Source organism: Plectropomus leopardus, chromosome 10 (genome assembly GCF_026936395.1).
Source record: "Plectropomus leopardus strain MGB_pleo_1.0 chromosome 10, ASM2693639v1, whole genome shotgun sequence".
In the NCBI taxonomy this organism is placed as follows: domain Eukaryota; kingdom Metazoa; phylum Chordata; class Actinopteri; order Perciformes; family Serranidae; genus Plectropomus; species Plectropomus leopardus.
Window position 1 is genome coordinate 10,104,028 of NC_142185.1, and position 22,060 is coordinate 10,126,087.

The 22,060-nt window shown below is 37.9% G+C and overlaps 1 protein-coding gene across 1 annotated transcript in view; it reads right to left on the bottom strand.

Moving 5' to 3' along the window:
• The window catches only part of pth2ra (parathyroid hormone 2 receptor a), a 71,742-nt gene that overhangs the window by 22,463 nt on the left and 27,219 nt on the right, over positions 1 to 22,060 (bottom strand). Inside the window, exons 7-9 of the mRNA XM_088083869.1 lie at positions 15,980 to 16,133; positions 12,582 to 12,642; positions 6,228 to 6,294 (exon numbers count right to left, since the gene is read on the bottom strand). Coding sequence (XP_087939995.1) covers positions 6,228 to 6,294; positions 12,582 to 12,642; positions 15,980 to 16,133 — 282 coding nt within the window. The remainder of the gene's footprint in view (positions 1 to 6,227; positions 6,295 to 12,581; positions 12,643 to 15,979; positions 16,134 to 22,060) is intronic.

A 22,060-nucleotide genomic window follows, 5' to 3' on the forward strand; every position in this document is an offset into this window, starting at 1 on the left:
TTTAATAAAAGGTTTTACTCTTTTTTTTTGTGAAGCATTGTCTTCAGTGAGCACCGTGGGTTTGAGGGACACCAGTAATGCTTTGCCACTTTCTTCTTTCCTATATTAGAGGAGGCTGAATAAGAATATAGTAACAAATACAGATCCAAAATACAAATATAACATGCCAAAACTGACAGTTAACACACTTAAGAGATTTGCTTTTAGAAGAATGTCTGCTAAAATCCAGAGCTCAACTGCAGTTATTTAAATTTGCCCTTGAAATCCTGAGCAAGTTCTTATCATTTCTTCCAAAAACAATGGAAAAAGGCAATGGGCAACTAAACAAGAAATGACCAAAAAAATTGGGAAGACTAAACAAAAAACAGCCAACAAAACAAATGAGAAAATGACCTGGAAATTTGCTTAAAAGTTAGAATAATTCTGTAGCTTAAAAAGGTTTAAATACTTGTGAAAGGCATCTGGAAGCAGCGTAAGAAAAGTGCCGCTCCAGGTTTCAAAGGATTAATTTCCCTCGATTCCCTCTCACCTTCTCATATTCTACATTATTATCATACTAAACAGACAAGGAAAAAAACTACAGTAATTATGCTTGACTTATAATTAGTAAACATCCTAGTGAGAAAATTCAATTCAATTCAATGTAATTTATAAAGCGCATTATCACAAAACACAGTTTGCTTCCGAGGGCTTTACAGCATATGACATCCCTCTGCCCTAAGACTCACATCATCTAAGGAAAAACTCCCCCAAAAAACCTCTGTAACAGGGCAAAATGTGTCTGATCCTGGAAACCTAGAAAATATGGAACTTTGTGTGATGAGAGACAAAAACATTTAGTTTATGAGCACAAACTTTGCCAGATTATTACTTTTCTAAAAAGATACAAGGACCGTGATGACTATTAATTCCATGCAATCAATTCTTTGTTAATACACCCAAACCGCTGCACCACTTGACACACACAGCTTATGAGATGTCTGTTTCAATATCTATAAATACGAAACCATGTGACAGGTTATTGGCATGCCATTTACTACAATATTAAACCATTCCAAATTGCTGTTGGATGAGTGCAAGTTTCTTTTTGAACGGCTGGCAGTAAACCCAACCAGAGATACAAACATCAATCTGTACTACACTTGAAAATTCATGTTTTTCCATAAATCACATTTCCTATCCTGAAGGGCTTGTCATACAAACTGCATTGCAAAATAGCAACAATTTACTGTGGGTAAACACACACACAGACACACACACACACACACACACACACAGACACACATACACACACACACACACACACACAGCTACCCTTCAATTTTTCTCCACCTATATTTGCAGGCAGCCAACAGAATAGTAACCAAGACATAACTGTAGGTTATAGGTTAGCAATGCAATTTGGAGGTTGCTGTTTGGAACTGACCAGGATGCATGCTCTGGAGGCCCTGGATGTCTGTACAAAACTTCTTTGCAGTTGATCTAATATTTGTTAAGATATTACAGTCTGGACTCACAGTGGTGGACAAACATTTCCATCCATAGCTAAAAACCAATTTGTTTGGTCGGTTTAATTCGTGAGTAGTTAAGTTCAGGTATTACAACTTTTCTGGCTATTAGCATACCCATTTCTTACCAAGCACTCTTTTAAAAAAAACATATGAATAACATAATTATTTTCCTGAAGTGGCGAGTTCTCAAAATATTTGACACATTATAAATCATTAGAAGTAATCAGCCACACAAGTGCATGCAGATTGATGAATTAAATCTCCAACATAGCATGCGGTCTTATTCTTTCATGTGGAAGCTTTCTGTATCTTCAGCAGAGTCAGCCAGCAGAGCATTAGTCCTCATTAGCCAGTGAGGTCTCATTAGAATCTGCACAAGTTTTTTCAATCACAGCTTGGACGTAACTTAACTCAATCAGCAGGAAGGCAGAGACGGCTTGAGGCAGAGCATGTCTTTCAACAGTAATTTTCAATAGTTTCCATTAGTTTCTGTTGTCCTCACAGCAAGACACTGCATAAACAAACCTTTTCCTTAATTAGTGCCTTTGTGGAAGGCTACAGTGTGGAAAGAGCCCTCAGCCTGTAGCAAGTTGTGCAGATGACAAAAGACCAAGAAAGACTGCTGTCAATCCTTTGAACTCTGCCAAAGAAACACTAGGCCGGCACATATTTTGATATTTTTGCTTATTGTGATGTCATTTCTTGGATTATTTTCAAATGTCAAGGTAGAAGGTTAGTCAAGGTAAAAGGTTATGTAAGTCATTAAACCATGATAATTGATTAAAGTATATAAAAACTGTCATAAATTCAAACAAAAAGTTGGATTTGAAAAATAAACACACTAAATACATTGATCTAAAAGACTTCTAAAAGAAGAAACATGATCAAAATATTTCTTGACACTTCATAAGTTAATTGAGCAATGTACATTTTGTTTATGAGCAGAGCATAATGTTGTTGAAGTCATCTGCAGTTGAAATATTTCCCCAGTGCCTACATAGCTTTTTTATATTTCAGTCTTAATTTTTTTCTTTTTTCTTTTTTCTTATTTCTTTTTTGTTTTTGTCTTAACTTGTAAGTCAATAAACCAGAATAAATTATAAAAGTATTGACATTATGTCATAAATTAATAAAACAAAACTGACATTCTTATCAACTTTCTATTCTGGTCCTATGGCGCTACCGCATGTTTTTACCGTCTTTTTGACGGCTTGTAGCATAACGTAATGAGGTCATCGCAGGCGGACAATGTGATAGCACAAAGGACAGAAATCTTAGCGCTCTGCTCCAAAAAAATGTTCTATCAATTGTTGTTTTTTTTTATTTTGGATCAGTTTTCAAACAGGAACATGAAAACATCAATGCCCCATGGTCACCAGCGGGAGGTCTGTTGACAGATTTCCTGATTGTTTTTAATTATTCCCATTGGCAACAAATACTTAAACTTCCACAGAGCTTATTTGGATTTGAATTATAGCAAGATAAAAAGAGGTGAGAAGAGAAAAAGCATATCTTACATATAAAATATTTTAGTCAGTTACTTGACATCTTTGTACAAGGCACTGAATCTCTACATTTATAGTATCCAGTGTCAAATCCCTAAAGTGTTCATATATGCGTGTTAAATAAAAGGGGGGGAAAAAATTCATCTTAAGTATCATGTCCACCTCAGACTTGGCCTCTTTAATGTTCTGTCCGTCCTGTCCCTGTCTTTGATAATTTATCTCATGTCTGCACTGCTCCTTCATATTTAGAATAACCCAGAGATTATCAAAACTTCCACGTTCAGCCAGCTCTGAGGTTACTTTCTGTCTTGGAGTTAATTGTGCTAAGACTTCTTTTTTGTTTTTAGTTGGCTACACCCTGGTGTGCACCCAATGGGTGTCCATAATTCAGTAATTGGTTCTTGAACACATCCACAGGCAGTATCTATTTTAGCGGTAGTCTCATGGTGGACACTGGACCATAAATCCATTCTCAACCAGTTGCATATGCTGGCTTTTTTTTTTAACCATGACCACAGTATTTTACTATTTACCCTCAACAAGCAAATCACCAAACCAAAAAACCACGATAAATATAAGATACTAGTGAAGAGGAGATTTTGCTCTTTTTTGTGTATGCTTCTCCAGGTGCCACCCGCCCCTCCTCCTCACCATGCAGAGAGTGAGTAAACACACCTGTGCTTGATCTGCTCATCAGGAGCACAGACCATATCAGGACTGAAGAAGCCAAATACCAGTGTGCTTGTTGGCCAGTGTGGCAGCATGTGTGCTGTGTATAGACATGAAGACTGAAGCAAACTATGGTTTTAGACTCATTGATCATTACTCCCATTTGGAGGGTGGGTGTTAAACTTTTGGTTGAGTTGATCTGTGATAAATTCAGCATAGTTTTCTATTCTTTTTTTTTAAGGAAAGTACTTTTTATTGTTTTATTGTTTGTCCACTCATCCCGAGCCTGATCAAGGACAGTAACAATGAGTAAACATGAACAAATCTCTCCCAAATCCAAAAATTAGACTGCTAAAACTCGTGATGTCATAGGGTATACATTTTTTCTTACTTTTCAGGTAAGAGAATTTAAGAGAAGTCAACTGCAGATGTACCAAACATTCTTAACCATCAACATCTGCTCAATCCCACTTAATCATTAGTCACCTGTTAGCACAGGTAATGTCGCCTTAACACTATATAAGGGCAGGTTTTGTACTGTGTGAAAGACTCGCAGCAAAAAAAGGTTGTAAGAGGAAGAGGAACTTCTGAAGTAGTGGAATTGAAACAGGCCCACAGTCCTATTGAATAAACTTAAAGTCAATGTGATTTCGTGGAAATGTATTGAAGCATTAAAAGTTTATCTGCCAAGAATTTAAAGGAATTTAATGAATTAAAATAATTAAAACAATTAAAAGGAAAAGCAGCAAGTCCTCATACATACAGAACATATGAGAAGCTGGAAAAATGACTTACTGGATTAGGAAAAAGAGTTGCCTATTTATCTTTAAGTTAATCGACTAATTGTTTTAGCTGCACTTGTATACTTTCATATGTTTTTCAGCAAAAATATTATTTTGTAGTAGTAGTTAGTGGTTATCTAATAATAGCAGTGGAGCAAAAAGTACAATATTTCCCTCTAAGTGTAGTGGAATAGAAGTGGAAAGTGGCATGAGATTAAAATACTCCTGTACAGTAAAAGTTCCTAAGATTTGTACTCCTGTGCAGTACTTGAGTAAATGTACTTAGTTACATTCCAGCTCTGGTCAGCAGAGAGACACACAGTAGCTGAAATTACAGTAATTACGATCAATGGAACAGGTATAGCAGTATTTCATTAGCCTTAAAACGGTCATTATAATTACTTTTAAAAATGTATCTAAATTTGATTAAATGCAGTTCCTGTTTTTTTTTGGGTTTTTTTAATGTTTCTCAAATGTAAAACTTAGTTTTCCTTGTGGTGGGCAATAATTTGTAGCCTGTGAAAACAAGATGTTTTCCTCTTATCATTGTAAAAGTGCTCCCTTGCCTAAGGAAAGAGAAAAAATGAGAAAACATCAGTATGAACCATCTTGTCTCACCTTCAAAAGTTTTTATTTTAAGAGCAGATCAGAAGAGTTTGGAATCTAGTCTCTGTCCTCATCACTCCCTGCAGAAATGTTTACATGAATTATTGGGGAGTGATGATTACATATCTTCCCCCTCGCCAGAACCTGCAGGTGGATGCTCGGGTGTCGGTGGGGTTGAAAGAGCAGGCAGCAACATTGATGCAGGGCATCAGGCAGAGAGAGAGAGCTGAGGAAATTCATAGCTTCAATAGGCTGCCAAATTGGGAGGGTGTATTTTGCAGATAACATATGGAGAGTATGACGCTGGTGTGTGAATCAGTGTAGCTCGAGTGCCTGCGCTAGCTCGCAGGCTTGGCACCATTATCTCCACACTGTTTGCATGACAAAGACCCGGCATGCGGATCATTAAGAATCAAGGACTGAAGATATGCATCTCAGGAAATAATGAGCAAAAGACTTGAAGTTTTAGTTTTGAAGATGTTCGAGCACTCCCCCACAAGGCTTCTGATTGCAAACAATGAGATCAACAGGCAAGAAATCATTTTTGACGAGACACTGAATGGAGAATAACACGACTTGGCTACTTACATTAACTATACAAAACTGAATATAATTATATTAACTCAGAATATTACCATCACAGCAGGCATCTTTAGCACCTGTATTATAACGAGGCTGTCACCACCTGCTGCAATGCAAAAGGTGCACTAAGCTGTAACGTCATAGATTGCAAAAATAATTTGTGTTTCTGATGTGATAATGAGTAATAGCAGTAACTTTTTTTCACAATGGTGTGGCAGGTCTTTTACTTTCGGCTCTATGAATCATAATACAAGTTATGCATTTGAGCATATTGTGGTAGGCAAACAAGGCAATGCATGTGATACAGATGGCTGTTTGTTTTCTGACAGTTACTCCCTCTTAATGAAGTATTTAGATATGCAAGGGTCACTTTAAGTGGGAAGGGAAGTTTATACCAAGTCTGATGTTGTCACAAGCTTAGGTAATTTTTAATTGGATTAATAGCCTGTTCCAAAAGAGTTCATTTATACATCAGTTTCAGCAAGAGCTGTTAATTCTTAGCAACTTCTCAAGCTACAATCATACTTTTAGTGAGGGCAAATAAAGTCGGTGATGCACAATCACACTCTTACCCCAATGGCTGTCAGAATGGGAACCTGGTAGATCCACTTAATGTTCCCAGCACTTAACTCCCAGCACCTGTATTGGACATAAATACAGAGAGGAGATGATGACGTCAAAGAAGCATTAAAATCAGAAGCAAAGAAGAAATACTTTGGAAATCACTGTCTGAAACTAAAGTAAAGCAGTGAAAATATTTTCAATACAGCTTACACTTAAGACTGATATCACAGTGAAGATAACCTGTGATTTACTGGATATCAAATGTCAGCATATCATTATTTTATCCTGTTAGGCAGTTGTGTGAAAGAATGTCAGATGAATCCTTGTGTTATGGCCAAAAACCTGTTTTAGAAGGTCACAGTGACCTTGACCTTTGACCACTGAATTCTAAACAGTGTTCAAGTGGATGTTTGCAACAAATTTGGGAACAATCGCTCAAGGCTTTCTTGAGATATTGCATTAACAAGAATGAGACATATGCAAAGTCACAGTGACCTTGAACCTTACCTCAATGTGTTTTTGAGTATTGTATTCTGACTTATATGTATTTTTTAAGGTGGGAAATTTTTCTCAGGAAGCTAAAATGTGTTTTCTTGCTGACCCTTTCACAGAAGTACATTGCTAAGCTTCCTTGTCCATGATGTACACTGTCTGTGAATGAATGACCCATACAACCTCACTTCAAGAAATCAGAACTTCCCATTTAAGTTCAGTGTTTAAGAGAAAAAGTGAGAGCAAAGATTGCGCTTTGGTAGAAGTTATTCATATTGTCCTGAAACTTTTCGGCTTTCCAGACAAAAAAGTCAGACAGCTGATGACAGAGAAGACATGAGGCACAGCAGAGGAGAGGGTCATGTGGAAAATCACATGCAAACAGTGTGGAAATGAAGGGAACGCAAAGATTGATGACAAGTAAACAGCAGGAGGGGCGTCCTCATCTACATACTGCTTAAGAAGAAAAATGTTAATGCAAAAGGGAAGAGACAGAAATCTAATGAACTGAATGCTTTGCTGCTTAGTATCCATTTCAAAGTTCCTGAAGATGTTTTGCTTTTCCATTTTCCCCTGAGATTTTCAATTTGTGCTTTTACACATTCTGAAATTACCTTTTTTGTTATTAGGATCATTGACCATTTTTCTCTCATGATAGATGTTTTTTCTCCTTTCACTTTCATTTTCTATTCTAACTTGAACCTTTTCCATACAATATCGTATTTCCATTTTTCATTTCAGGTTTCAATTTTGTGACATAGCTTCTTAGAGTTTTCAATGGTTTGATGAGCCTTGTAGTAGAGTAGAATTGTAGACCCTTTATCTTACTTTGTATTTTATCTGTTACATTTCTGTGGCTTAACTCACCTTAGACATGAGATCACATACATTTTATGACATGGCTACAGTAAAACTGGTGGAACTATGTCATACTGGGAAGCGTGTGGAGTTTTTTGATTTTGTTAAACTGAAACTTCAAAGGCCAATGTGCAAACACTGCTTCCCACATTCCAGGAGATTATGCAAACTTCATTATGCAGTTGTATTGCAAACGTTAAGCAGACTTCAAGCCTGCCAGTGTGTTCTTTGCATGTTTTGCAGACACAGTTTAGAGAAACAAATCCCCAGTGTTATGTGAGGGACATGGCATGGAAGTGGAGTTGCAGTTAATTATACTAGAAGCAGAGACTCCCTCAATTGTGATGGAATTATAGCAGAGTTGAAAGAGTGACACTAGAGTGTCTTTTTTTAAACTTCTCCAATTCACCTACTGAGATGATAAATGTACTATGCAGATATCAGTTCATTCTTGAGTCTAAGTGGACGTTTGTGCCAAATTTGAGTAAACTTCCTCAAGGTGTTCTTGAGATGTTGTGTTCCCAAGAAAGAGACAGATAAGATCACAGTGACCCTGACCTTTGGCCTATGACCACCAAAATCTGATCAGTTCATTCTCAAGTCCAATTGGACATATGTACTAAATTTAAAGAAAATTCCTCAAGATATTCTTGAGATATTGTGTTCACAAGAATACGGGGATGGATGGATGGATGGATGGTTGGATGTACAGATGTACATTCATCCAACCACAGCTATTGCCAGCATGGAAGCATAAAAATGTGTGCACAATCATTCATTATTGCACAAAGCTGATTTTAAGTCATAGCATTGCCTGTACAAAAAAACTGCAACTAGAAAATTGAAACTCCCTAACAACGTAATCTAATCCAATTCATCAGCTATAACTATGTCTGCAGCAATTACCAGAGTTAGTCAGACCCCTCTCTGACAGTGTCACACACTGAGCACATGATAATGCATGCAGACTTTCCATTTTTCTGGTCACTGAGTAAAAACTGACCTTTGTTGTTATGCAAAGAGAACTGCAGCACATTATGTCTCCTTTGCATGACTCAACATTTGTTCACAAAAGCAATACCAGGATTCCCCTGAGCCCTAGAGGTGGTTTATTGTGTACACACAAAGCTGCAGACATAAGGGCACGCTTCTGAGTATCAAATAAATAATGTGGCTTAAAAAATGTTAAATACAGGTTGCGATAGAACACAGAGGAGATTTACGATCAATAAAGGCAGCAACAAAACAGAAAAATAAATGTAAAAACAGGATTAAAATATAACATAGAGAAATCCTTCACTTTTTTGTGATATGGTTGTGCTGTGAGAGATTACAACTATTTCATATTGCTTTAACGGTAGACTAGAATTACCACTTAGCAGTTTTATCCCCCCTTGAACCTTACAAGTTGCAGTTACAGTTTATATCCATGTCTTTGAAAACATAGATGCTTCACACACAGTTTCAAGATTACTGTCACCAGTTCAATGTCTAACCAAATGTTTCCCTTTTGTTCCTGAGTTATAACACTGAGTTTTGGCCAGAAACATAATTTTTGCTGAACATTGTGAGGTCACAGTGAAGTTTACTTTTGACCTTTTGGATATAAAATGTAATCACTTCATTGTTTTATCCTGTGAGGCATTTGTTGAAATTGTATAAAAAAAATATTGAGTCATGGCCAAAGACATGTTTTAAACGCCCACAGTGACCTTGACCTTTGACCTTCAACCACCAAATTCAGTTCATTTTTGAATCCAAGTTTGTGGAAATTCCCTTAAGGCCTTCTTAAGATATCACAGTCACAATAATAAGCTGGATGCAAGGCAACAGTGACAGTGTCATAATCAATTCATTCTTAAGTCCATGTGGATATCAGTGCCAAATTTAAAAATATTCCTTTATTCTTGAAATGACAACCCGAAAACATAAAGCCTCCGGACATGGCTATCACTGGTGTGGAGACATAAATATGATTTTATAACTGCCTCTCACCCGGACTTTGTAAACAGTCTGGGCAGAGTACAAATAAATTGAATTATTCTCCAGGTATTTTATTCTATACCTGTCAATTACAGTATATTCAGGGTGGACAGGTCACAGAGCTGTCACTCACACACACACCCAGACACACACACACAGCCACATAATAGGCAATTTAGAACTTGGGACTTGGTGACACCAACCAAGCCAATAGTGTTGACATACATGGTCAGTGTAGTCTGTAAAGTGTGCTAACTTTCTGCATTTAAGTGTAATGTGGTAGCCTGAACCCAAAAAAAGACTTACCTATCAACTACCGTTTCCTTCAATTCCTAAAGTTTAGCTTCACCAAAAGGCTCTGAGTATCGTTAGGGATGATTCCCATCTCGCTTTCCTACCTTGACAGTTATGTGGACAACTTAGTTATAAATCTAAGTGTTTCAAAACAAGTATTTTCCCTGAGGGTGTCAAGAGTGATGAATGGTAAACATCTGGCATTATATGTGAAAATCACTGTCACTTACTGTATTCTCTGCATTTATTTATTTATATATGGTATTTTGTGCGTTTTATCTATTTTATGCTGGCTTTCATAAAATGTTGTGTTAAAGTTCTCCTGTCTGCTCTATTTTGTATAATACACTTACCAAAATAAGGTTCCAATACCTTTAATTATGATATAGATGAACTAATCTAAGCTCACGTAAACTCAGAGTGCTAAACCAACCTTAATGTGATTAACACAAACTACTTCCTCTCACTGCAACCGTCAATTAAAAGATCCATCATCAGAGCACAACCAAGCATAAGTCACATGATGGAAACACTATAATTTTCGCCTCACAGACGTATGCTTCCGCGAACCAGTTTGCAGCTACAGTTTACAATGTCCGTGAAAACATGGATGCTACACACACACACCCCAGCACAGATGATATATGTAATCAACACAGTTGCAAGATTAGTGTCACCAGTTCAATATCTGACCAAATATCTCCCATTCTGTTCCTGAGTTATGACATTAAGTTATGCCCAGAAAATTGTTCTTGCAGAGCATTATGATGTCACAGTGAAGTTGACTTTTGATCTTTTGGTAATATAATATCATCACTTTATCATTTTATACTTATATTGTGAAACTTTGTCATAACTACAATCTACAATTCTACAATTTCATCTAGCAGATGCTTTTATCCAAAGCGACGTACAACACAAGCAAGAATTTAGACTTAAGGAAAAGACCCTTAGTAAGTGCAAAAAGTGCTTCAGGTGTGATTGGTCACAGGTATTGCTAGTGTATAAATTCTGGAGGCATGGTCAAAAACATGTTTTGTGAGGTCACAGTGACCATGACCTCGACTTTTGGCCTCCAATCACCACATTTGTTCAGTTCATGCTTGAGTCCATTTGTGCCAAATTTAAGGCGATTCCCCCAAGGCACTCCTTATTCTCCTTATTTATTGTACTTATAAGAATGGATGTTTGACTCAAATTTGACAAAAGTTCTTCAAGGCATTCTTGAGATATGTTCACGAGAATAAGACAAGAGAGGTCACAGTTACCTTGACTTTTGACTTAAGTCCACCAAAATCGAATGATTTCATCGTTAAGTCCAAGAGGTAGTTTGTGCCAAATTTGACGAAATCCCTTCAAAGGTTTTTTTCTTAAGATATCTCGAGATACTGCATTCATAAGAAGGGGAAACATGGACGTACAAATGTATGGACAACCTGAAAACATAAAAATCAAACTACAATATCAACTCCTAGGATTCACATAGATGAAATGCATTACTGATGGCCAATGACCCTGTCTGGAGGACCTTAACGGTAAGTGAAGGAAAGTGTCTGCGGGGATGGCCATTGTTTTTTGTCTCTCAAAACTGAAGATATTTTTTGAACAGTAAGCAATGACGATAACCTAGCCTCTAAACATCTTACGGCATATCATAAAGCACTCTGTCCAAACAAAAAAGTTGTCAAACAAGACATTTCTCTTATTAATTCAGTTGCCCTTCTGCAACATTGTTTCCAGTAGTGTGGTCTTTGTAGAGAGTCAGTAAAATAGGCTTTTTTCAATCCTTGAACAGGAGCAAACAAAATAATGAATGTTATCAGTGGTTACTGAGAGGTAGGTTTGAGAGGTCATGTTTGGCAGGAAATACCATAACATCAGAATTTACAAAAATAAATTGAAAATCAGCACTCAACTCAGCGGTCAAACTTTCCTGCAAATGGAAAATGCTGAACATTTGCAATACATGAAATGCAGTCTGAATATAACTTTGGACTGACCTGTAAAAATCCTGAACTGCACCTTAATTTTACCAACTGTCTCTGAAATACACATGACCAAAAGTATTTATACATTGTACATACTTTTATGCACATTGGATGTGTTTTTTCATGGTTTGATATGGGCTAATGAGTTTCAGTTGAGGGAAATCGAAATGCCACAGTATATGTCCTTTCCTGTTTCAGCATGACACTAACCCCGTGCTCAAAGCGATGTCCATGAAGGAAGGGTTTGATAAGTTTGGTTTGGAAGAACATGATCACAATTCCAATGGGAACAAACATCTGCAGCCAGGCTCCAAAATCATGTGGAAAGCCTTCCCAAAAGAGGGGAGGCCATTACATCAGTATATTGTAGTCCATGGTTATGCAATGAGAGGTTTAACAATCACATATGGATGTACTGCTTTATTTCCACTTAATTTTGGGGTGTCCACATACTTTTGGCTATAAAGTTGTCACTTTTTAATGAGAATCTCCTCTATCAAAAATGTATTCAGAGATCTTAGGCCAATTAAATCATGCATATTCCATTTCGATTTCACTGATGATTCAAATGTCACCACAATTAAGTGATAATTAAACCATCCCAAAGTTCTCTTTTTGAACCCCATTCCATGTTTATATTCAAGCATATCACTATAACTTGTCAACCTTTTGAAATCTAGGTGCCCTTTCATTGTGGTGGCCTAAAAGGACGCGTGCATTTAGACACAGCATAAATTGCTCTCTCACCTTGCATCTGCTAGCGTTGCCCTGACAATGGCCCACACTCCCACAAAAATAGCTGGAACACCTGAAATTAAAAACACAAACAATTAGTTGTGTTGTCCTAATTACTTTATCATTTACCTGATTCATGGTCATGGTCACATTTCATATTTAATTTCCTTCACATGATAATAAGGAAGAAGAGGTATGATCTAATGAGACATTCCAAGTTAAAAGCTACACAGTTTTTAGTCCAACAACCAATTTCCATGGGCAGCATCCATCACAGAACCAGACTCCTGCGGTGCATTCAGACACCTGTCATAAGTATCTATAACTCTTAACCCTAAGCAAAGTGGTTTGACTTCTTTCAAAAACAAAAAAGGCAATGAGCAATCACAAGAGAAGTCCCATAAGACTACAAAAACTCGTCGATTTAGAATTATTTTTTAAAGCCAGTGAAAAATGTCCAGAGAAATATATTTATAAATTTCACAATATTATTAATAATTATTAATTTCAGGCAGTTTATCTGGGTTTTTTATATGCTTGTTTGTTTGTTTGTTTGTTTTTTTGGGGGGGGGCTCTTGCTAATTTTCAGGTAATTTTCTTGCACTTTAAATTTCTGGGTCATTTCCTCTTAAGTTGATCATTGCCCTCTTCCCATGTTTTTTAAAGACATAAAGCCATTTTGCCTGGATTTAAAAGGGTGAACTCCCCGAGGGTGTGTATGTAAATCACTGGATAGTTGGTGGGGGGGTGGGGGTAAAACTTTTATTTTTCTTTTAAAGCAACAATTAAAGCAACGATTGTTGTTCCTAAGTAAAGATCGACATTGTTTGATGCTGATAGTAATGGTAAAATATAAAACTTTGACAAAGGAACATGATCCGCTACATATTTTAAATGGTCCCCAATAATTTGTGGCAAGTATATACAAAAACACAAACCAAAGACATTTGCCCTCATGGTGACTGCACCTGTTGTTTTTGTATCATGAAACACCCCCATCCTATTCACAAGTATTGATGTGCATCAGCCCAAAGAAGCAGCATTTTCATCCCAGCTTCTGTAACTTAACACATTGGTGCATGTCCGGTGTGTTCTTCTGGCATAAAATGACACTGGGCTATATGATATGTGGCAGGTCTAAAACTTCAGAAGCCTTTATAAAGTCAAAAATACACAATTTCCAACATAAACATCTGATTACACATTAGTTTCTATAAACTGTCACTACTGATCCCACCATCACTTCACTTTTTTCCAACATCAACAAGAGCCATTTAGTCTTTTGTCTTTTTTGATCGATGCTAATCAATAAAACAAATGTTTGGAGAAGTAAAAATTGACTTTGGACAAATGGATTTCTGACCCACCTCACTGACCCCGCAAGAGAAAAATAGAACAAATTAACACAGAACTGGGTTTAAAATTGTGTGACAGAGTGAGTGACAGATTTTTATTAGCAGTAACATTAACAATGTGCACAATCAGTTTGCCATTGCTGCAGGAATGACCAGCTCTGTGAATTAACAGGGGGCTCCTGCACTAATCACTGTGCTAATGTAGGTTGTTGAATTGTAAATTTGACATTATCTACTTTTAAGAATTCAGGTCTACTACCAGGGAATGTGATAAATAATGCAGCTGAAATGTGCGACCTCTCTCAGAGGAAGTGTCTCCTCTCTCTTTCATCAATCGAAGCACCTCATCTAAATATGGCTGTAGCTTCATTACAGTCTAATCCGAAGAACTTTGATCCCTCATCTATCAATTTATGTTAAACCAGATGTACATATTTTAAATGAACGCTTCATCTTATCTGTAGTTTAAACTAAGAAACAGAACAATGAAGAAAAATGAGACAAACGGCGACTGAGAGGGACTTGTGGGAGTGTGAGAGTAGAACAAAGTGCTGGCATGTAACCATAATCTCACAGCAATCACTGAGCACAGCACTGGAATAGCTCGGGGGTTTGTGTTGATGGAAGCTATACAGAGATAATAAGAGTGTTTTCTTCTATTTTACCAGCTAATCAGAGGACTGGATTTGGCATCCTAGTTATAGCATTGATTTTCTAATCTGTGGGCTTCTGCCATTCATGTTAACATTACCAAACAAATATAATTAGAGGCAAGTGAAAATGCAGTTTGCAAAGGAGAGCTATTCAACAGGTGTGTGTCAGAGTGGCTTTTTATATTGTTATTGTCACAGTCAAATCTATCAGACTTATTCTCTACAACCCCCCCCCCCGGAACAGAGCTGATGTCAAGAAACGGGTGGGTGGGTGGCTTAAAACCGTAGTGAAAGATGATGCAGCAAGGTGGTGTGTGTTTTTGTGTGTCAGTGAATAAATTGAATAAATTACCTAGCATCTGATAGAATGAGCTGTGTGTTCCCCTGAAGGTAACTTCAACCCCACTGGTCTTTAGCACACAGTTCACAACAAAATCAAAAATCAGCAGGCAGGTCCCAAAACATTCAGCTGAATAGTTGTTATATTAGACCATACCAAAGCACAACACGGCAGCTCACACTGTTATTTTACAAATCGAGGTTTCCTGATGGAAAAGGACATGTCTCAATAGTTTATTTTTTAGCTAAAAGACATGGCTAAAAATGGCATGCAGTCAGAACCTTTAAACTTTGGAGAGTTAGTATAACAGAGTTAGTATAACAAAAAACAGGCAGGGCTGGAGCAAAACTCTGATGTCAGGGTCCTTTTTTCTCCCCTTTGTGTTAACATGACTTCAAAAAAAAATGGAAAAGTTCTGATAGGGGGACAAAAGCCTTTCATCTACTAGACATTATGTGCAAGAAAAAAACTAGAACTCAAAATAATAGCAGCAGTTTCATGAATATCAAAAATGTACCCCTATATTACAAATCCTTCCATCTTTCATATTTTTATTTTCGAATGGTAATTTTTTTTTTTTTTAAGATCTGCCTCTTAAAACTACACATCTGCTTTCAAAACAGCAATGACAGATGATAGCATTTTTTTCTATTTGAGTTTTGAGTTTCTGAGTTATAAAACTTTGATTCCCCACATAATTTCACTTCTTCCAAAATGCAAATGTAGCTCTTTGTGGAGAAGATCATTAATCTCTCATATATAAGCACAAATCACCACAGGAGAGTTATGCAGTGCAATAATATGTTCCCTTAAATGTGGTTTTGTTCAGAAACAATAATGCATTGTATAGAATATATTCATGCATTGTATTCTGTATATTTAATCATATACTCCTGTGGCAATCGTCATTGTATTGCAGGTCTCAGCTCTACTAAAGCTCTCAGCCTTGGCTACATTGTTGCTGAAGTGATTGGAGGATTGTTTAAAATATGCACTTTAGTTGTGCTGCAGCATGTCATAGGTGTTATGCATGAAAGGATAAATTGAAACTTTTCTGCTTACCCCATCCGAAGAGGGTGAATCCCCAGAGGTATTTGGAGTCTGATCGAAAGGCCATGAAGATGAGGCTGTGGAGGTAGAGGCCTTCCACCAGGATCCAGTAGTAATTGGTGGCCAGAAAATAGATGAAGAGCAGCACTGTCACCTTGCAGCCAATCTGACAACAAAACAATTAAACTTTCATCACATCCTATTTGTACCTGCTTATTTGTCTGTGTTTTGACACTTAATTCCGTGCACAGTACAAACTACTCTTGCACCGCAGGCGCCCTTAGAGAGCAGAGGAACTGATTACATTTTGTGGCGTCTTGCTGTATTAATTTGCATATCAAAAAAAGTCAACAGCAGTGAAACTAAATAGAAAGTTCATGTCAATAAAAACATCAAATCTGCTTTAACTGACCAATGTTTTTAATCACTAGAATTAAAGATCACGTTTAAGACACAAAATCAGTACATCAGAATAAACATACTGTAAATAAACATACAACCCTTGTGCTTCGACAAAAATTGGTCATGTCTTGTATGTGTGCAGTTGATGGTGTGGTGAGGGGAGCAGAGAAGCACCAGAACCCCCATTACATGACAAGATACATTAAACACTTTCCTCACATTCATCGTAATGCTTTAAGTCTGAACAGCCCTATGGATAAAATCATGCTAAATTAGATATTTGGCTGCACCATCATAATAATAATTGAATACATTCATCTGCATTTCCTTTTCCTATATGTCTGTCATCCTTCACCAGTTGCCTGAAAAAAGACACATTATTGTGCATGCAATGCATTTATGTGCAAAGCTGTAATGTAGTCATATTTTATATTTAACTAAACTTACATTTCATAATGTATAATGAACAAAGCATGAACAAATGCATTGATTTCTACAAGCACAGAACAAACGCGGTGGGGATGTGAGTATTGTGTATGCACATACTTTTATATGTGTCTATCGTCTTGCCCTGCTGATATCAGTCCATCTAAATTTTTAAAAGAGGTCATACCAGTCTTTGCCCTCACCTTCTCTCGGCTGTCAATCAAGCTGTCTCCTCTAGCTGCATACCTGACAATCTCTAGACAGCCAGTGCCCGCCCTCTCCTGAATCAAAAACTCCCTATATACCCCCGTTTAACTAAACAATCTGATCAGGTATTTGTGGGATGAACTGGTTCTCAGGAGGTGCTTCTGATCCATGGTGTGGCCCCCTTGGATCAGACTTGGCTCTGACCTGTTGACATATGGACACTGGACCTTTGGGGATGTCCTGTGATTTATGATCCTTTGAGCCTGTTTAGACCTGGTGTTAGCATGCGTTTCGGTGATCCGAACACAATTGGACAGCCGAGACACATCGCTATCATACCTGTGCCTATCATGGGTCTTCATCTGAGCACTTGTGATCAAATTTCATTGCTGCCCTATGCACAGTTATTACATCCACACTTTGTTCCACCCACACTCACGGTAGCAGTTGTGTTGGTACAGCTGGAGATCTCACTGTGAGCAGAATTCAACATGCCTCCTTCTGTAGGGCAAAACGATGGATGGTCATGCAAAACTTTGTCCAACTCATCATAAAATGAGTACCCCACAGAACATTAACGCGCTGTCACCAAAATAAACACCAAGTCCTGCACTGATGACTTGGTCCATACTGGAGACACATCAGTATGGCGTTAGCATTTATACTACAAAAGATATGTGGTCAAATGAGTCCAAGAGCACCTTGTCAAGTGGTTCAAGTGATTGGGTCAGAAATGCATCTTGGTGGCCATTTGCACCTGTATTTAGCGTTGTGCAGTTGAGATCAGATTACCTGAGAGACATGTTGATGTCAGGTCTAAACAGGGTGTCTGAGACCTGTGGGTTATGAGGTGGGGTACCAGCACATCGCACAGACACTCAATCGGATTGGGATCTGGGATTTGCCACAGTTCTCAGGACGTTTCCTGAACAGATTTTATGGGGTGGGAGGCTGCTTCACCCTGCTGTGAAGGGGAGGGACCAACTACTTGGTCTCTAGCAGTGTTTGGGTGGGTGAATCATGTCAAGTGGCATGAAAAAGAAATGCCATGACAGTAAAGTTTTTTTTCCAGCAGAACATTCCATTGCATTGCAAAGTATGAGTATCTGTAAATACCTAAATATACCCTTTTATTAGTACTATATCAACTAACTATAAAGAAACCAACAAATAACTATTCATCACTTGTTTTCACTGCCATATTATGAAAGATTCACAAGGATTAAAGTAAAAATGACTGCAAACAAATGCTCCCACTCTAGCAGATTTAAATATTTAATGGGGAATCTGACACAATTTTTTCATGACTCAAATCAACTGAATAAAACGAGCAGTCCTGACTTTTGATTTATCTTTGACCTCAACTAAAAGCAACACTCTGATCCCTACATTTCATAAAAAGATAAGATCAGCTAAAAATAAAAAAGTCAACTGTAATGTGGTATTATTGCAAAAGGTACTTCAATTTACCTGCAAAGAAAGAACAGAAAAACATAACCTTGGTGTCCTTAATGAGTGCTATTCCCTTTCTCAGTCAGACTCATGAATGGAGTTGAGTCACTGATTAAATTGGTTGTTTAATTAAATCAAACAACAGGACATAATTTTTTGTCCTGATAATATATATTTGCAATTTTCAATGAGAAAAGTCCCCATGGAAAATTTGTTGTTGAAGTGTTCTGTCAAAGAGAATCTGTTGCATGTAGAGTTTTAATGATGAAAGACTTTTTGCTACAAAGCAGTCACAGTTTTCATTTCGCTCTCCTTATGTAACCCCGCAAATGCAAGCCCATTAGACACTTCATCACACACCCCAGGCATCGTTATAGCTTCACTGTGTCAGTGCAAGATGGCACGAGCGTGTTGCTTTCATCATTTGAATGAAATTCGAGAAAGCGAGGGATTACTTTGAGGCGTTGTGGCGATAAATTTAGTAACCTTGTCTAACGTGCAACATTTAAGTGGAACTAGTTGTTGATTCTATTTGCACAAAATGTTTCAGAAAGAGAGAAAAATAAAGTTAAGGACATCTGTTTAATTCCAAAGTGCTGAACACAGCATCAGAAATGAGGAGTATGCTTGCAGCAAAAGAAAAAACGAATTAGGTGTTTTTAATCACATGGTTTGGAACCAAAACAAATAATGTCTCCTATTTCTTCATCTTTCACTTCTGTCTTTTCTGACAATTAATTCTCAGTATTCTAAAACTAGACATCTGGTCTGAGTAGGAAATGACATGTGGGTGATACAGACTCAATAGACTGAAGGGCAGACCCCTGGATCAAGCCTTTTGGCTATCTGTTTATCATGCAAACCTTCCACTCAGCCACAGTAAATTGAAGGCCAGAGTCCTGTTTGGGTTTAATGTTATTGATAATCAGCAAAGAAGTGATTTTCAATGGAGATAGTTTCTAATTAGTTGGACTCTCTTTCTGAAATACTTACATTCCTGCCAACATGCAATTGCATGAACACAATTATTTCGGCTGTATGTGCTGTGTGTTTGGGATTATAATTGCATCAGTGTAGGATGTATAGTATAGTATAGTTGGTGTTTGTGATTACAGTCATCAGTAAAAAAAAAAAAAAAAAAGCAATTCCTGCAAATGTTTACAGCACTTGGGGCACACACAGATAAAATTAAGCCACACTCAAACAAGGCTATCAACAAGAGGAATCAATGAGGAAATACCCGAAAATACCCATAGCCTGATAAGAAAAACGTGAGCTCAACATTCTGTTTCATTCCCTATATCATTCTGGACTCTGTGCCGCCCTAAACATTTTCAGTGGGTGTGAATACCAGCCTAAACTCCTTTACCTATTAAGCTGTTGCTTTTCTTACGTTAGCACTTGTGATACACTGGCGTTGCCAGCATATGTTTTACTATTTCTCATTTAGCAACCAGGCCCCTGAGCTGCCGAATACCAGCTGGCAGCGTCCTTGTTTAATGTCTGAAGCAGTGTGAACACTATCCCCAGATTTGAAGTCTCATTTCTGGTCCTTCATTAGCGCAATAAGTTGTGAAACAGCAATAATGGGATTTGTACCAGGGAACATCTTCTTCGTCACCAACGGAGTCAGTTGATAAATCAAGCTTTTTGCAAATCCAATAGGAAGAACAGTCCAAGAAACTCTGCCAGTGCCTAATCTTGTTTTTGTTTAACTGTTGTCACTACTTCAGCAATAACTTCAGTGATTGCTGTGTTTACTAACGTTCATGCTTGTTTCTTTGAGAACCTTCATTACTTTTTTGCAAGCAGTAGCCAGTATGTTAAATCATCACCTACAAAGCAGTCTCTGATTGGCTGCTTAAGTTGTCAACTACAGTGTGGATCCCTGATTGGCCCAGATTCGATTTTAATATCTAGAAAAAGTTTGAGTGGCAGCAAATCCAGACTGAATTGTGTTTAAAGGTTGTTGAACACTGTGAATGAACTCCTGAGGGAGTAAAGACGACCCTTTCCAAATAAATAAAAATACAGCTGCACCAGCTTCCTGAAGTTGGAACACAGAAAGCAGCCTGAGCCAACCAGTTTTCTCCCTTGGAGTTGTGCGATGTATGGAACATGAGGGACAAGCTGAGATTGAGCAGCATTTCCTGTAGTTGTGATTAACAGTGACTGGGGAACAGCTGCAAAAGCTGCATCTAGAAGGGAGAAATCAGCCCGTATTAGTACCTAAAAAGGGTAAATAACCCCACATAAGAATCTAGAAGGGGTAAATAATCTTGGATTAGCAAATAGAGGGAGGAAATAACACTGCATTACTAAGAGTCTTTAACTCCTTTACTCTAAAAAAAAAAAAGAAAAATGGTCTTTTAAGGGGAAAGAAAACCCCAAATTTGTGTTATAAGAACTCCAAGTAAGGACTCAAATAGTTGTATCCAAAAGACTAACCTACCCAAGTCAAGAAGGAGGACATAAAGCACTCGTTGTTTTTCCAAACTCTGAAAAGATTAAATGTCAAATAGCAACGCAGTTGCTTGCTGTTTTGAGAGGTGGAAGAAATGGCCTTGGTGCAAGTGATGGAAATTTGAGTACACAAACAGCAGCAATCCATATCAGGGATTCAAAAGAAGGAGGAGATGCATCCTGGAATGAAGAGGCACTAACTGTATGACATCTCCCCTCAAAAAATGCACCTTCTGCACCCTTTCAACCAGTCTACCCCTAATGAAAGGTAGCCCTGAAAAATTATGCCCTTTTGGCAACTGGGAGATTCATGACCTAGATACAGCAATGAAACATTTCACACCACCTGTATCAGATGGGCTGCTGTTAAATCAAGCAAATAGTCACCTTTCAAATGAGACATTTTACCCCCTGGCTTTGAAAGAAATGGGTGGAGATGGCTTTCAAAATGAATTCCGGCAGCTGGTAAGAAATGAACCTCACCAAAGCATTCCCACTGGGAGCATGAAATACACACTGCCACAAAACCTGGCCCCTTATTATAATCCAGTGAGACATGTAGTCATTTGCCACAGAGATAATGTCCCCTAGGGGATGACAAATATGGCAGCCTTGGAAGATAGCTGTCAAACAGGCTTGGAAAATGCCCTTTATTTGTACAAAAGTTGTAACATTGCCAACAGTGTGACAATGACTCTTTTTGGAGTCGACTCTTTTGATACACTTTTGTTGTTACCATTGAAGCATTTATGGCAGCTGCTCATCTATCTAAGATACCAATGGTCCCTTGTGCAAGTTCAAAGGTATGAATGGGGCCTGGATCTGCCTCCTTACTGCCCAAACTCAGCTCACAGACATTGCATATACCCCTCCTATAATGCCTCTAATGACCCTTCAGCCTGCACCGATGGTACCTCCTCCAATGATGACGGCAGTACCTTATCAACCTATGCCAGGGGGGTCTTCCCTACCGAGGATGGTAGAAGCTGGGCTACTGCTTCCTTGCGCTGGCCATGCCTTTCCCAACAACATCATCTCCAGCTGCCTCCAGCACCCCTATTCTAGGAAATCATTCCTCCACTTCCCCCAGCACCTTGTGCTTGATCGCAAGCTCAGATGGTCTCTGGACAAAGACGGAGGTCA